The following is a 17,264-nucleotide window of genomic DNA, read 5'->3' as shown; positions in this document are numbered from 1 at the left end:
TTATTCTAACTCAAAATTGACACTTATATATATATATATATATATATATATAGAGAGAGAGAGAGAGAGAGAGAGAGAGTATAATTGACAGCTATATCTATTTTATATGTTATTCTAGGCCATAATTGATACCTATATCTACCAATATTTGAAATAAATTTATGTACGAAATTATCATACAAGTCGTACTTGGGTACTGACTTTCTGATAAAGCTCTAAAAAAATAATTACTTTTTGGAAATGTTAAGGGGATACATAAGCAAGATACTGGTTCATCACATTCCTTAGAAGAAACGTTAAAGTGCTTGTTTCAAATAGTCAAAACTACAAAGATACACTTTATTGAATAAATAAAATTAAATAGAGAGAAGAAAGATCATACCTTACATAAAATGAAAAGAAAGACAAATATTTACATACATAAACCTCTACATGGAAGCTAAAAGGTCTCTCATCTCTGCAACTGATGGGATTGACTCCGTAGGGTAAATCTTAGCCACAAGTTGGGCAAAACCTTCGTACTTATCAAGAAACTCCTTCTGCAAAATTTACAAAAAATAAATACGATTAATTAGCACGTATTTTCTACTTAGTTTTACAATCACAAACCTGTATTGAAAATACATAATTGCGTGAAGGTGGAAAAAATGATCACACAACATCAAAATTTATCTTAATGTCTGCAAAATTGCACTTGCTATCAACCAAACTGGCGAAACACTTGTTAGACACTCACTGACGACTGTTGGCAAATATTTAGTGGAAAAGCCTTCATTTAGTACATCTTACCTTGCATTTGTCCCATAAAGAGGGTAATAGTTCCTCTGAAGTCAAGTTCTTTTGCAGTTTCTTATACATCGTAGCAATGGACTTGTCAACCTAAGTAGAGGAGCAAATACATAAGTTCAAAGGCAGACATACAAAGTGAGAAGAGATCTTCCAAGAAAATCAGAATCACCGTACCCCAGATAAACTGGATTTTAACATCTTCCGAAGATCCAGTTTTGACAGTCCAAGTTGAAAAGGAATCTGAAATTTATGCAAAAGAATAGAACTCTGTGAATGTTGAAAGTCAAATTTAATGTGAAATTTGTCTAACTAATTAATTCACAGTTTCATGCATCCAGGAAAACATAGACAAGAAAAGACAATGTTAAAAGATGCATCAGCAAACACAATTCTTCAAGCTCGCAAAATTCGTCAGTAGTCGTCCTTAGATGCCGGTGCTCAGTCAATGAAGTAGCTTCAACCACACGAAGTTAATTCATCTGAACATAGTCTGGGTCTACTTCTATCACTCTTTGGTATTCATCTGCTGAAGTTACCTTTTTTGAAGAGCCACCGTATTACACCTCTTTAGTTGAACCAAGTGTTAAGAGAAGTCTACGAGGTTTTACCTATTCCCTATTTTAGTCACTTGGTCCATCTTTGCTTCCTTGTGAAAACCATCCCCAGTTCAACAGCCTTATTGGATGCAACTCGCCAAATCCACATTAGTGACCCCTAGTCAGTAATAATACACTCAGCCCAGAAACCTATAGGACTTTGTCATGTCGTTTGAATTAAAAGTTGATCACACAGTCGATTCTAGAAGACTTGGGAAAATTGGTTATAACTGCTAGTAGCGCTTATTTTACATTTTTATATTTTGCTAGATTCCTGGAAGTGTAGATTGCCAATTATTGGCTGTTGTACTTCGTTAAAAATTCCTGTGATGAAAAAATACAAGGCAGAGAAGAATAAATTTACCATTATTTAGTAGCTTAGTCTAGTTATCTCATTTCCTAAAATAGAACAGTACCCCTATCATGTGTCCTCCTTTATCAAGTGACTTGACCTTCTATGGACCTGCATGAACTCCCTCTCACTCACTGAAAGGGTACTCAAATCTACAAGGTGACTTAGTTTCTCGCCCATAAACACAGTGACAGATGACTTAGTTTCTCTATCGCTGGGTGAACGTGTGAGGGTTGACCCATATGGTAAAATTAACTTAAAATCACTTAGTTGCTAAGCAGTACACCTAAGGTCTTAAAGTAACAATACCTTTTCTCTGGTAGCTAAAATTGCTTGTTTATTTCTCTCTACGCAGCCAATAGGTCATTGACCATTATATTAATTATTGTTAAAATGTTTTTCTTCATTAAGATCTGAATAAAGAATATCCGGAGCAACAACCACTTGGTTTTGCTGCGTAGGGTGATTGGGATTTAGTTTTGCAGGTTAGGGAAAGCAACCACATAAGGTTATATTCATCAAAATGCTTTGGGTTGATTATCATATTTCTTAATCAATTTAGTGATTCATTCTCTCTTGTTTTTCTTCCTCCGTCTATATATCTAAAACCTCATTATTTGAGAAAGTGAGAAACATTGCAAACAGTTAGTTCGATAAATAGAATTTCTACACATGACAAGATGCAGTATAGCAGGAAGTAGTACCCTGGAATCTATGAAGGATAAAAATGTAGCACTATACACACAAACCTCTTCAGGTGGAACAGTGAACATCAAGTCCTCAATCCTTCGAGCAAACTGGAAAAGGCGTTCAAATTGCTTTCCAATGCAAAATAAGGGATAATCAGCGGGGCCCCAAGGATACCAATTCATGTGTGTTGACACAAAAATTGAAAATAGATTATACTCACATAGTAGATTATCATGCTAATATGACGTGTACAAGCTTGCTCATAGGCTTCACTGGCCTGATGATAAAACTTGGCCAAAGTGGGCACAATGTTGGCGAGGTCATACAAACTGAGTAAAAAGAACAAAATAATTGAAAAATGGAAAATGTCTTTCCTTGCAAAATCAACCGAGTCAAATTAAATAGCCTCTTGGCAGAGGAATTACCTATTCTGAAAGGCAGCATAGTTCTCAAAAAGAAAAATATCTGCATGCTTCGGTTCTGTTTGTGCAATTTTTTCTAAAGTTGCAAACATTATGCTAACCTGTCAAGCAACATTCCCAACGGCAATGTTATGGTAACGGTTATGTAGTAAATTGAAAACAAAAATATTAAGGACTAATTTCCTCCTATGTGAGCTACAGACAAAAAAGTGTAATTAGTAAACCAACAAAATTAATAATTCAAGATAAAGAAAACTTAGCAAGAACTCTATTATAGAATATCTCCATTCTACAAGATGGCGTGGAGATGCTATGCTACACCATATCTTCATGACAAGAACAATGTTGCTAGTACAGTTCCACTAAATATCCTCTATAATCTATTTACATTAGTTGTACTTATTCCTATTTACTGATACTCATTTCTTACAGTAAATAAAAATTGGAAATATGCTCTATTTGATCCAAGAACCTGATAATTAAAATCTATAAAGTCTACCCCTTTTCTCTTATTTTAATCTCATTACTTTCTAAAAGCATGTTCTTGACTTGTCAGAAAAATAAAAAACACATAAAACTGGATAGAGTTCTTAACGAATCACTTACAAATTTTGTATATGCTTGGTCAACCAAATCCCTAGACTGACCCTGGATGTACTGCTCCATCCGAGTTGCAAGGGTTGCAAATCTATGCAAAACAGTCAACGAAACATTTAGCATCAATCACAGAGACTTGAGAGTTGAAATAAATGCATACTAGAAAGAATCAATTGCAGAAGTAACTTATAATTGCTTCCAAAACAAAAACCATTATTTCATAAATATCATTATCCATTGAAATGATTTTAACCAATCTGTCTACAGAATTGTAACTTATTAGCAGATTGATCTTACACCAATTTCAGTAGTGTAAACAATTATAATATTTCCTCAACTTGTACCACAAATGTGTGTGTAAAAACTCAACCTGGAAAGTAAATTTTCAACAAAGAATTTGAAAATTCGTGTAATTTCAGGAACCCAAAATGAACTAACCCAGTGCAGTTTGCAAAATGTAGGGGATCATAATAGAACAATTTTAGTGTAACATTTTTAATAGAGACAAATTATGGTGTTAAGATCCTTTCATGCAATTAGAGATACTATTCTACTTCTCTCTTTCTATGTTCCAAACCTTGCATAACTGGCTAAAAAGGTAGCAGATAAGTGTTGTACTACTACCATTACAAAATGAACTTCTTATTAGTTTGGAGGAGGGGACAAATAAAAAAAACAAATTCATTTCACCTGGGAATGTAGGAGAGAACACCCATTTGGCGAACATTCCGTTCATTTCTTTCAATTTGATGGCAAGCTTCATCAACAAACTGCAAAAACATTTCCAATTAAATAAATCAGGTTAGCATTTCAATTTAAAATGCAATGGAAAAATAGTCTTCTTCATGGTACTAGTCACTTACACGGTTGAACTGCATAGATATCCGAGACTCCAGGTCACGAAGTAAATCACGTACAAATCCTGCTGCATCAGCTTTCTGACCAGAGAGATAGCGCTCTGTTATTCCATGCATTGATATACAGCGTAGAGGATCAATCTTGTACGCCCAGTCCACAACAGCATAAAAGTCTTCCTGAAATCATAAAAAAGATTATTTGTCTGTATTAGCTGAATTTTTAAACATACTAAACCACTGCCAACAACTCAATAAAACCTGACCAATTATGACAAACAGTGTATTCAGTCCTAGTCTGTAAAACAAAAATAGATTACATTCATCTCATAAATCCAATAATGTTGGCCTTCTAAAGGCCTATGCTTCATATTAAATGTTTTCTTGTATACCAGAGTGGGTGGATTCTAGCACCTAGGTACTCTTATGCTTATGTGCAGACATTTTGCTTAGAACTATTGCGTTCTATAAACCTTAAGCAGAAGTACACAAATATATGAAGTTCACACTGCTGCTAAGGGGAGAGGTTGAGGATTAAGGCACATTGGGCTTCAACAATTTATCTTGAATTTACCCTGGATTTGGTTTGTGGAACACAATAGTTACAGAGAGAATGAAGAAACATTGAAGACAGGATCACCTTCACTATTATGGTTTATATTCTTAACCACTTCGTTTCTAGAACTAATGGACTGATTAAGAGGTTGATGGTTGGTCTGGAAGGGATTTTAGCACCCCGTATTTGCTGATAACACAGTGCTATTGGAACCAGAGGGTGATTCCTCTGCCAATGTTCTAACTGTTATAAGATTCTTTGACATCATCATTTCTGGACTTGGAGATTAATTATGCTAATTGAAGTCCACCAATGTCTAATGTGAATAGTTATATTTAAACCACCTTTCACTGTTTGAACTTGATGTCAATCTCTTCACTAACCTGTCATATCTAGTCACCCCTGGGTGGCCCTGTGCCTTATCCTTTTAGGACCAATGGTATGAAAATTTTCCAAGGTTTAAGATTATAGGAGTGCACTTTATTTTTGGGAGGTCAGGTTACTGTTACACAGACTTGTTTTCTAACATCCCTTTATACTTTCTCCCATGTGTGGCAGCATGATTCCTTTGGTAGAGGGGGAAAAATCAACTATAGACCAATTCTGAGTTGGGAGGTTTGTTTGCGACCTCAAAGGCATCGGATGTCACTGTAATTTAGGGTCCAATAATGTGGCATTGACAACTAACAATTTCTTAGAAAGTTCAGGTTTATGGTATAAAAGTTGAGGTTGTGGCAGGTCTGATTCATACTATAATAAGAAGTGAGACATGGGACAGCAAGTCTCTTATGTATTTAGTCCTTCAAAGTTTACTGGACAGGGTTTATTCTCCTTTAAATTTCTCCTATAACTCACTTTGGGTGGCAATTTTCGTATCAAATTTTGATTTTTTAAAGGATATCTGGGTAGTATTAAAAATGGACTAGGCCTAAGTCAACCCTAGAAGCTAACTCAAGGCAATCAAATTGTTTCTGGTTGTTTTCCTCTTGTAGTTATTTTCAGTTCATGACAGTCTTGCAACAGTTTTTGTTTGGACAAACCTAACTGGAAATTCATATCTCCCAATGAGTTCAAATCTTTTGTCTAGACTGCTGCCCTTAACAGGGATCCACATTAATGACATGCTACAAAAGAACAATTTCACTGCATTGTCTCTGGTGATTGTAAGTTTCTCATTAGGATGTTTTATCCTTAGAGGTGAGAAAAATGTAAAAATTAGACAGAACTATTGTAAAACTAAACTACTAAAAGTGTTTGTATGAATCTGAACTGTATAACTGTTTAGATAAATTGAACTGCATTATAGTTTGAGTGTATTGGACTAAACTAAACTACTCTGAATTGATACTGAACTATCTAAATTTTTTGAACTAGTATCAATAGACATCTATTTTAAAACATATTTTTCAATCACAAATCATAGTTCAATTTTGTTCAAACAGTTTAATTTAGAAACAATTCAATTCAGTATCAGTTGAATTTTTTTAACAGCCCTTGTGTCCTCTACTTTTGTACCATCTGTTTCTTAAACAAATTTCTTTTTTCTGACCCAAAAGACTTAACAAACACAAATCTTATTGTGTCTCTCACCACTATGCTAGATTCAGATATCTTCATCTCACAAATATCAGAAGCACAAAAAGTTAATTCAGATATAAAGGGCAATGTTGTGCATACTTGTATTCCATCAAGTAAATCCTTAAGTGATTTATTCAAAGCTTCAAGCTCGGCAGAAGTTTTACCTGCAAAATGGAAGATATGGTGAAATTCCTGAAAAAAGATACAAAGGGAAAGTAAACTGAACCATCTATCTTTACCTTCTACATACATACATAAATACCCACACACTCACACATATAGTAAAGGAGACTTCAAAAAATATTATCAGTTGAATGAAACTTTTAATTTATATACTTCTAGTAAGAATTGTTTAATGAAGAATTTAGTAGTTCACATTAATCTGATTTATTATAATTGAAAATTAATTTTTTTAATTTTAATATTGAGTAACAAATTATTTATTAATTATTTTAATATTCAAAGTAGTAACAATAAATTTATATTACTCTGTATGCCCCTTTTCTAATTAGTTTAAAATATTTTTCATGAACTACAGTGATTAAAAGCAATATTTAAATTTAAAATAATTCACAATATGCTAATAAATAAATAATTATGTATATATATATATATATATCATACACATAACAAATTTAATTAATTTATTATATATGATACTAAAAAAAGAATGATTTTTTAAATCAATACTAATTATATTTATCAATTAAATTAAAATAATATTATCATTATGATTATAAATTGTATTTCGTATACAAGTTCAAGCAAAATTGTGATTTTAATTCTAATTGCAGTAATTTACCTATAGGTGACTGTTCTTATTTAAGCCTTTTGATTCCTATTTATTTTATTTTCATTACTTTGTTCGATATTAAACTACATCATAGTATCATATTAAGGCCTTTAATTTCACAGTTTAAGTAGAAGATGTAAAAAAGAAAAGTTGAAGTGAACGGTTACATTTACAAGACAAGATCTATTTAATTAAACACTTGATTGATTACTCCTGTTATAATGATTATTGTAGACACTTTCCCCTTATGTCACCATATTAATTCTCAAATTATCAGTTTCCTGAATTTTTAAAATGTAACTAGTATGGAAAAAGGGAATTATTATGTTTAGTAAGTAAAGTAAAAAGGCTAATCTATTCTGACTTTTTATAAATATTGATTATATACATACATACATACATATATATATATACATATATATGAATCTGAAGGTGTAATTTATAAAAGACTTCATAAAATTTCTATTACACACACACATCAATAACTAAATATTATTTTAACATTTTTATTAAATAATTTTGTACAGGTATTTGCATCAACTCATAATAAGTTTTAAAATCTGGAAAAAAAAAACCTAAACAACAATTTTTTTTAAAAAAAATAACATCCACAATTTTTAAAAATATTACTGAAAAACACATTAAAAAAACTACAAATGTAAAAAAATATATCATATAAACATGTGCATTCACGGGTCTATACTCAACTAATAGATAAACAATATAGAACATGACACTATTTGTGGTGAGTCAGGCATGAGTACCAGATTTGCTGTCATTCTCATCAATATCCAGAATTCCCAAATCATCATCATCATCATCATACCCAGTTTTGTTTCCATTAACAACACCTCCAGGAGGAACAAGTGTAGGAACTTCAAAGCACATAAAGTGTGCAAAAAAAGAACTCTGCAATTTATGCCATGAAGAATTATACATTTGAAATATTTAAGACAAATCTGTGCAGAAAATGAAAGAATATCAGAAGATTACCTCATCCACCAGAAGTGGGATAAAAATCGTAAGCATCTTTGCATAAGCATCGGAGACTGTGGAAGTGTCAGTAGCGTTTACATTCTGACCAGAACCTGCAGAACCTTCGAGCCAAACAGTTGGATTTCTAGATGCTTTAGTACTAGCACGAAGCTCATTGGCAAACTCACGGGCCTGCAAAAGAATGTGTGAAACCTTAGACTCCAAATACTAGGCCTACCATTGCATAAAACACAATATCAGTCAAAGTTGGTTTTATTCCCTAAACCTTACATAAGGAGATTTTGGAACCAGTAATTTTTATAATTGGTGAATTATAAAGAAAAATGATAATAGATAATTCTTTTAATAAATTAGAATGTTATTTAATTTATATTTGAATTCCCTAAAGATAGATGTCAAAACTCCTAGGGTCATTATTCTAGTAAAGTTCCATTAAAAAAAATGAGACCTACAACAGCACACTTTAACCAAAACAGAATATAAGACCCGAATTCTAATATTAACTATAACACAACTTCAGGTCAAATACCAAATTGCAATCACAACACCAGTAAAGGAAGATAGAAAAAACTCATGATGCAGCACTAGTGGTGAAGGATCTGCTAAGTGTCAATAAAATTAATCCAGGTTGAAAAGTACATCCCCTCTTCAACTAGTTAAGAAATGATAGATGCATAAAAGTTATTCGATGTTTGACACCTTTTTTATAAAGATAGTTGTTGAGATTATACACAAGGGAGAGAAGATATGGGCGCATGAGTATATTGAGATTGATATTGACTTGATATGATACGAAGTCTTGCAACATGATGAAAAAACATAAATCACCCACCCTCAGTTTATACTAATATAAGATTAAATAAAGAAATAAATCGTGATTTATTTTCCAATTCTCCCTACAAATTCCCCAGATAATAATAAGGAAATATTGAAGCCAAGTGAGAGATAATCTAACGTACTCTAACATATTCTGATATAATATAGACAATCTTCTTTCTAAAATATTGACACATAATCTATCATAATCTGTAAGAAGTTCCTTTTGCTCACTCCTAGTTATGTCAATCATAAAGCAAACAATCCAGGTAACCTAGCTCCTTCCAATACTAACAAGGTAAGAACAAAAATCCCGAAGTTTAACATAATAAGGCCCGAGTTTAAGCAGGCTACAGTATTGAATCTGAGGGTCAAAAAGTTACATGCACACAGAGGCTTAAGGATAAAACTATGCACCACCTGAAACACAGTACGTAACTAATAATCTATTTCCCATCACGTTCAAATCCAAAAGTGGCCCACCTAAACTTGCTCAGTAAGACAAATCTTAAAAATAAATGGTCTAAAACATGAAACATTCCAAAGAGCACAAACTTGACAACTTAATTTGGAACAAGTTACACTTTTATGTTCAATCACTCAGAAAATAGTCACAGGAAAAATTTAAATTGGGAGATCTATTCTCTCCAGGAACTTTATAATCCTCCCAGCCAATGATTGATTTTTCATTTATTTTATATATATTGATTAGCTAAGAAATCATATTAATTAATACTTTTTTCACATTTATAATGATGCTCCTTGCTTCATTTCATTACAAAAAATAAAGGAATGCATCATAATAAGGAAACAAAAAAAAAACCAGCATGATGTGCAACAAACCTCCCTGCGAAGAAGCAAGTTTAGAGAACTGCAATACGCTTTTCTCAGTGGACCCAAGCAATTCTTATCAAGACTCTGCATGTGTCCAGAAAGATAATTTAGGTAGAGAAAAAACACTGGACAAATATATGTATCCAAAACCAAATTCAAGCAGGAATAATAGGCACTGTTCGATTTGAGAAAATGTTTTCTAATTTGATTCTCTGCTTTTACTTTTTTGAACAAAAAATGTCACAATTTTTTTATTTGTTTTCTATTTTCAAATATTTGTATAAGGAACAGGGGAATCAAAGTTCTACAAAAGCTTTGAAAATAGGGAACAAATGAAAACAGAAAGCATTTTGTTAACCTTCAAATGTTGCAGAAGACGTGCATATGTCCTGCACTTGTACCGCAAGTCAGCATGATCAGGCCTCTTTAACTGTCCTCGCTGTTTAGAGCAAGCAGAAAAAAATGACACCAATAAACTTCCAGGGTAACAATTCTATAACAAATTTGTAGAAAATACCTGAGAAAAGTAGCTTTTATCACTTATCATGAAGTCCACCAAACTAGCAAAATAATTTCTCAAGAATTCGGATGCTCTCCTGACAAAAGTAGATTTTAACTTTTCAAGGTCTGCACGCTTTTCTTTAACCTGTAAGGAGACATAGAATCAGAACAGATGGTTTTTAGGTCGAACACATATTTGCGATATCAACCAAAGCCAGATTATTGTCGTTATTCTTTGTGATACCAAATTCGTAGCACTCTTAGAATTCCCCCAGCCAAACAAAATTGTAGAAATACGGAATGAAAAATCATATCAGTCACCTTGAAAAGATTTCCATTAATACTTTCCCAACAAATACAGCACGCCCTCTGTCTAGTGGATAATTTTGTTTCCTAAATGGCTATGACATGATTGATTTGTTTTACCAAATGATTTGTAAGAGAGAAGTAAGAAGCGAACATACAGCTCTCATATTTGCATAACTAGGGTCTAGATTAGGTGCTTCAAGGCCACGTAAGGCACTAGTCAACCACTCACATGCTTCAACATTTTGAAGCATTCGAGCTTCATCAAATGAACCTCCTGTCAAACTTGCAGCATACTACACCCAACAAAAACTCATTAAAATAAATACAAGCTAGCAAGTTCATTTGGCTTAAATTAGGATACAGGCATACCTCAGAAGGGACACGCAACCGCTCAAGAAGCTTATCAAGCTCTTCAATGAGAGATTTGTTATTAACTGACTGCATTTCTAGATTGTTATTGCGGGTTTCTATCTGGACATAAGAAAAGTTATAAGGACACAGTATAGCAAGAGACCAGTGCTTCTCAAGAACTTTAACATAAAAAATTATATCACCTAGATAACCTAGAAAACCAAACAATACTAAAATTGCATAAAGCAACTTTCAAGCACCACAAAAGTGGTCACTTTTGTAGAAATAAATGTGACCATAATCCAACTTTCCAAACATTAAATCCAAAATTAGATTAATATCATTTTAAACACAAGGAAGATGTTTGGCACATTAACCATCTGCCCCAGAATCTTAAGACACTAGGTGAAGACAAAGCTCTTATTGCATGAATGGGGTGACAAGGATAAAACTCTAGATCATTCGGCCTTCAAGAGTTTGATACCATGCCATGAACCAAGCATTTTATAAGGAAAAAAGAACTGTTTTTTCTTTTTCCTATTTTTAGAAAATAAAAAAACTTAGGAAAGAGAAGACAGTGAGTATATACAGGAGGAGGTAGTAAAATAACACTTTGTTTAGATGGGTGTATTTAGGAAGCAAGGATATAAATGGAAAGGAAATGGGGAAAAAAACTGTTTTTTCTTTTGCCTAATTTTAGAAAATAAAAAAACTTAGGAAAGTGAAGACAGTGAGTATATACAGGAGGAGGTAGTACAATAACACTTTGTTTAGACGGGTGTATTTAGGAAGCAAGGATATAAATGTAAAGGAAATGGAGAAGATGAAATAATTTTCCATGGTTTGGATGGTTGGAAATTAAAGAGTAGGAGAATTAAATTTGGGAACTCCCTGCAAAAAAAAATTCCCTCACAAGAAGGCATGAAATGGAAGGGAATAAACAGTGTCTCATTATATTAAAGAAAAACTAATTGAATAAAAAGTTATATTCGTAAGTTAATTTTAATTTGTTTAATTAATATAAAAAAATTATAATACTCCTTTATTTATTTCCACTCGTCCAATTTCCTATTTTAATCCATCCAAAAAACTCATTTTTTCCACTTCATTTTTCTTCTATTTCTTTCCTCTCTATTTCACTCATAATCCAAACAAAGCATAAAGCTCCTCCATCCCTCTATACGAAAAATTACTGATGGAGCTCGTTGGACAATTACAAAAGTTATTCTATATGACATGCATTTTTAAAGTTGTAGTAGTCTCATGCATTAAGTTTTTTTCCCTAAAATATCAATATCATTAGTTAATTAACAGTCTTTTAGCCAAAAATAATAAATGCTAGAAACTAATGAGATGGAGTTTTTCTCTTATGAGGATTGGATAGATACATAAATCCCCTTGACTTACCAAAGGAACAAGGAAAACTAAACAAATGATTCATGTTTCCAGTGCCATTACAACCACAGAGTAAACTGTATCTAGGAAATTCATATTCTTAAATTGAAGGGTAGAATTCCTTACCGATGCAATATCCTCCCTCATGTGCCGGAGTTTTAAATTGAATATGCTTAACCATTCATCCATATCTTCCACAACACTGGTTGCAGCTTCAAGCCCTTGCATAACCTGCACAAGGCACACAAGTAGCATGAGCCAATCTATAAAAGCAAATTAATTTGTTATAAACCAGGGAAAAAGTGGCCCTCCTTGCCTGTGTTTATAAAAAAATAAATGAAAAATAAAAAGGGCAATAATGAAGATTAATTAATAAATAGTAAGTGGGGGTTATTATTGGAAAGTAACGCAAGAGATAGAACAAAGACTAAATAAAAAATAAGATTGTCGGAAAGAAATAATAGGTAGTTATAGGAGTGATATAAGATATACAGAATGTGTACATTAAAACATCATATTCCCTCTATATATAGTTATAGACAACTAATGAACATGGAGATTTGTGAAATTGATTTGCATAGCAACTCTATTACTCTAAAAATTATAAAAATGAAATAGTGAGATACAGTTACAACTTGAAGTATCAGCACAAAATATATACTTCAAAAAGACATAAAATCAGGGAAATTTATTGATTTCATAAAAAAATTGAGTCCAGGATTTTAAATAATCAAATCATAGCTTAGTCAACAGAAAATCCTAGTTCAGTCTATCATTTAAAACAAAGGGAGAAAGTTAAGCCGCCATAAAACATATGAACCAAGAGGCCTACAAGAACATATATAGCAAACAAAACAGCAATACCCACCAAAGAAATATCTTAGAATTTTGGCTCACAGCCTAATTCAACTATATAAAACCAACTTAATAAAGTAAGAATTGATCAAGCTTTATAAGCTCTATTTAAGTTACAACTCTAGTTGATTTGGGACTGAACACTTCCTTCAAGGTTGCAATTAAGGCAACACAAAGAGCCTTGGGCCATACCGCAACTAATGAGGGTTTTCAACACACCCCTGCCTACCTAGGGCTATGGTTCCAGAAAGTATGACAATGCAAGTCGCCCAATATGGCATTAGACCTAACTCAACTCAACCCCACAAAACTGGTTTCTAAGGGAATGATTGCCCAAGCTTTATAAACTCAATAAACCACATCCCTAGTTGATGTTGGATTAACACCTTCTCAAGGCAACCCAAAGAGGCTGCAAATAAGTCAGACTAGGGGTAACCAAAACTTCCAATGAAAGGCCATAAACTAAGAACGGTAATACCTCATCCATCAAAGGTTCACTTTCTAAAAGAGAATGCACATTTGCTGCTTCCAGAGCCTGGAGCTCCCTCTTCAACCTTTCAGAAAATTCTTCTGCTTCACCAATACCCATGACATAGCTGCACAAATAAAAATAAAATTAAAAAACTCAACCATTTATTGGATCAAACTTGCACTGTGAAATAAGTCCTGAGACATGATTTAGTCAAACTGAATTATATACAAATCTAACTGTATCATTTAACTTTGACAAATATGTTACAATCATTATGTACAACACCTTCTAATAATTATGAATTTCCTGTATCAATATGAATCATAAAATGTGGCCAGCAGTTTTGTAAGGGAAGACCCAGAGACTCAAGTGTAACCCTAGGATTTAAAGAACCTGGTTCCACAATTTATCAAAAACACAGGCCATTATTTCAAGAAAATTCTTACTTATCATGAATATCTAGCCTCAATAAGACAAAGAAGAATAGCACCTACGTTCCCAAAAGAGCTTCCATGTCCTCTTCCTCTGCCTGGGAAACAAGTTCCTTTTCAACGTTAACTTTCAATTCTGTCTCCCTCACAACAGATGCAACAGGACCACCATCTCGCACTTTATTCTGAGCAGAAACAGGGGGTGTATTTTCCTATTCCACAGTTTATGAAAATAAATAATTGGAGCAGAAAAATTACAATCAATAACTAACTGAATAATGGAATAAGAAATTCGCACAGAGACAATCCAACACTATGTTTGGATGGGAAGTTAGGAAGGAAGAAGGATAGAAAAGGAAAAGGAAATGTTGACTTTAATCCTTGTCTGGGAGATTTTTAAGGAGAGGGGGGAATGAGATGTATTCCCTTAGTGGGCCCATTCCCCTCAAATTGGCAAGCAAACAGGGAAAATTATTTATTCAAATTAAACAAGGAGAAGTAACTCTCTTTTTCTCTGTTTAACTTTGAATGGAAAGGAAATTCCCCTTCTTTTTTACTTCATGACGGAGATATAATTCCCTCCCCTTCCCTCCCTCGACTCAACTTCCAAACATATTAACACCCCAGCTTGAAGTCATAGACTTGATACCCACAGATGAGATATGTCACGTTCCATACAGGGTAGCAAGTACAAATTCATTATTTATTAAGCAATAGAAGTTAAAAGAATTCAGCTCAGTAAAATAGAATTAGGGCTACTTGATTGTAAAGAAGCACCAAAATTAAGAGATTATATGCACCTTAGCCCAAAGAGCCATCTCCACAACATCTATACCGACAACCTTTGGAAGGCGACCCAAAACATCTTTGCATATGTTCAAGATGCAAAGAAGGAGGCGATTCCTACAAGATAAGTGGTGGACACTGTGAGAAAATTTGCATCCCCTCACATAGAACTCAACCACTAACTAACTGTCCATACATAGATTAACATTTCTCTCAAATATAACCTGTCATCAATATTGCGCATGGACCATTGAGGAGGAGCGACACTCTGGCTTCTAAGGTTATCAAATCCCTGCAAGGTACACAGGAATCAGCATAACAAGCATATAATTGGGAAGACATAAAAAAAATAAACTCCAAAACAGCGAATTGCAGGATGCTTCTCATAGCTTCTGTGTCTGAAACTGAGAACAACATGTTTAGAACTAGAACATAAAGATCTCATCCATTATGGAACTTTACCAGAGTAAATGTACATCCACTGGGATCATTTGCTACAACTTCCACTTTTGACAGGTGCTTTAGCTTGTATAGCTTTGCAGGCTGCAAGCACAACAGTTTTACAAAGTTGAAAATGCTAGACAGGAGGGTGAAGAAATGCCACCCAAAAAAAGAACACGTGACAAGAAACAACATCTAAAGGGGAATCTCTAGCTACTCTGAATTCAATTTGAAGGGGAGGGGGAATCATATATTTTCTCAATCAAAGAAATTATTATATAGTCCAGAATCACCAGACGACCTTGGTCTCAGTCAATCTCAAATTGGGCACATGGCCAAGCTTCTCAGGTAACGAGAAAGAGTTAATAAACCTCGATTATGTGTTATGTTGAAACTGACTTGACCATTGTGGTCAGGAATTACTATATAATAATTGCTGGATCATGAGCTAAAATCCAAACATATGAAAATAAGAAAAAGAAAAACAAATTACTTCAAGAACCCCTCCCGTAGAATACTTCAATACGCGAAGAAAAGCCGATGTCCTCTGACCCTTCGATTTCGCTGCAGCAAATACCACGTCATCACCAACAACTACACAAATGTAGAGTTCAACAAACAATTAAAACACAACACACGCTGAAGAAACCACACACAAACACTCCCTCCTTAAGATCCAACAAGCTAAATATCACAAAAGGCAGACGAAGTTAATCAAGCATTACTGCATAAACCATAGCTAAACCTAATGCGAAAAGTGTGTTGAAGCTTCAAAGTGTAGTTATAGTAAAAAAAAATCAATGTTCACATCAGAGTAGTTAATTTGATTCCTTGAAAGCTAAAACATCGGTGGAATCTTGCGTAAGCAAACTCGAAGTAGCGAGTACATGAAATAGTGGAATTGAGAATTGTAGAGAGGGAATTAGAGGAAGGTAACTGGAGAGAGCGAGAACCCTAGGCTTGGCCATTTGGCGACCGAGCTTGGACGATTTTCCCAAGATGCCGTGACTCTTGGCGACGCGAAGCGCCATCACGATCTTCTGCTTCGGATCCTCAATTGCGGCGTCGCAAGCTCGCCGGAGCTCGCCATCGTCGGCGCTCGATTTGGCCATTTAGCGTTCGTCGCTGATCTCGAAGCTCCTCTCGTAACTGAAAGAGAGAGAAGAAGAAGAAGAAGAAACAATGTGAAAAAGTCCGTAGCATAGTCACAGTTAAAATGAGAGAAAAACAGACTTTTCTTCGAACCAGAATCTTCTGCAGTTCAGTTTTGAACTGCGTGAATCGTAGCCGTTGGTTGCACTTCTAGCTGAACTTAATATTAATAAGAAAATAAAATAAAATAAAATGCACGGTGAAAGATTGAAATGCAGCCTGGTACAGTTATTTTAAACTGTGGAGGATTGGTATCCGTGCTGGACAATGGTTGGATTTGTTTTTTCTCCCTTTTTGACGAGTCTTTGCAATTTTGACGCAATTCACCGTAGTCATAGTCCGAAACCTTAATTTTTTTCTTTTTGTATTTTTTGAGGATTAAAATATAAAATAGACAATTAAAAATAGAAATTAATCTTCCTTCTTGTCTGAATTGGACTCTAACCATAAATTAATATCTTTAATATATTTTCATCTTTTAGTTTTTTTCCTTTTCCACGTCAATATACACATTTATTATTTTTTTTCGTTTGTATGAACAAAAGGAAAAAATACATCTAAGTGAAATCCATCGTGTGATATTTTTTCCTTAACGAAATTATTTTCGTTTAAGTGGAATTATCATTTGAGGTCTCTATTGAAGAGATATTTACTTGGGCTGTCTAATTTTATTTTTATTTCTATATATACATGCGTTT

General features: G+C 33.7%; 1 protein-coding gene across 4 annotated transcripts; it reads right to left on the bottom strand.

Moving 5' to 3' along the window:
* Positions 1 to 256: 256 nt before the first annotated feature.
* Positions 257 to 16,655, bottom strand: LOC137816452 (exocyst complex component SEC3A). 4 transcript variants are annotated; one of them, XM_068619589.2, is made up of 25 exons: positions 16,352 to 16,655; positions 15,908 to 16,008; positions 15,436 to 15,516; positions 15,198 to 15,265; positions 14,988 to 15,090; positions 14,251 to 14,399; positions 13,763 to 13,880; positions 12,556 to 12,660; positions 11,053 to 11,154; positions 10,839 to 10,976; positions 10,391 to 10,519; positions 10,232 to 10,312; positions 9,883 to 9,957; positions 8,221 to 8,394; positions 7,992 to 8,136; positions 6,534 to 6,598; positions 4,310 to 4,480; positions 4,137 to 4,216; positions 3,456 to 3,537; positions 2,853 to 2,950; positions 2,648 to 2,756; positions 2,487 to 2,555; positions 964 to 1,029; positions 790 to 879; positions 257 to 539 (listed from the first exon to the last, which is right to left on the bottom strand). In XM_068619589.2, the coding sequence occupies exons 1-25, from the start codon at positions 16,524 to 16,526 to the stop codon at positions 429 to 431; spliced, it is 2,685 nt and encodes an 894-aa protein (XP_068475690.1). In that variant the 5' UTR covers positions 16,527 to 16,655; the 3' UTR covers positions 257 to 428. The 4 variants fall into 4 exon arrangements, with proteins under 4 accessions (XP_068475690.1, XP_068475691.1, XP_090154020.1 ...); XM_068619590.2 differs by having other exon boundaries at positions 15,908 to 15,978; positions 16,352 to 16,627; XM_090297894.1 differs by having other exon boundaries at positions 11,053 to 11,150; positions 16,352 to 16,623.
* Between the last annotated feature and the right edge of the window lie 609 nt (positions 16,656 to 17,264).

The sequence above is a fragment of the Phaseolus vulgaris genome, chromosome 1 (assembly GCF_051622355.1).
Source record: "Phaseolus vulgaris cultivar YP4 chromosome 1, ASM5162235v1, whole genome shotgun sequence".
Taxonomy (NCBI): Eukaryota; Viridiplantae; Streptophyta; class Magnoliopsida; order Fabales; family Fabaceae; genus Phaseolus; species Phaseolus vulgaris.
The sequence above is the reverse complement of the archived record's forward strand: the minus strand, read 5'-3'. Positions and strand labels throughout refer to the sequence as shown.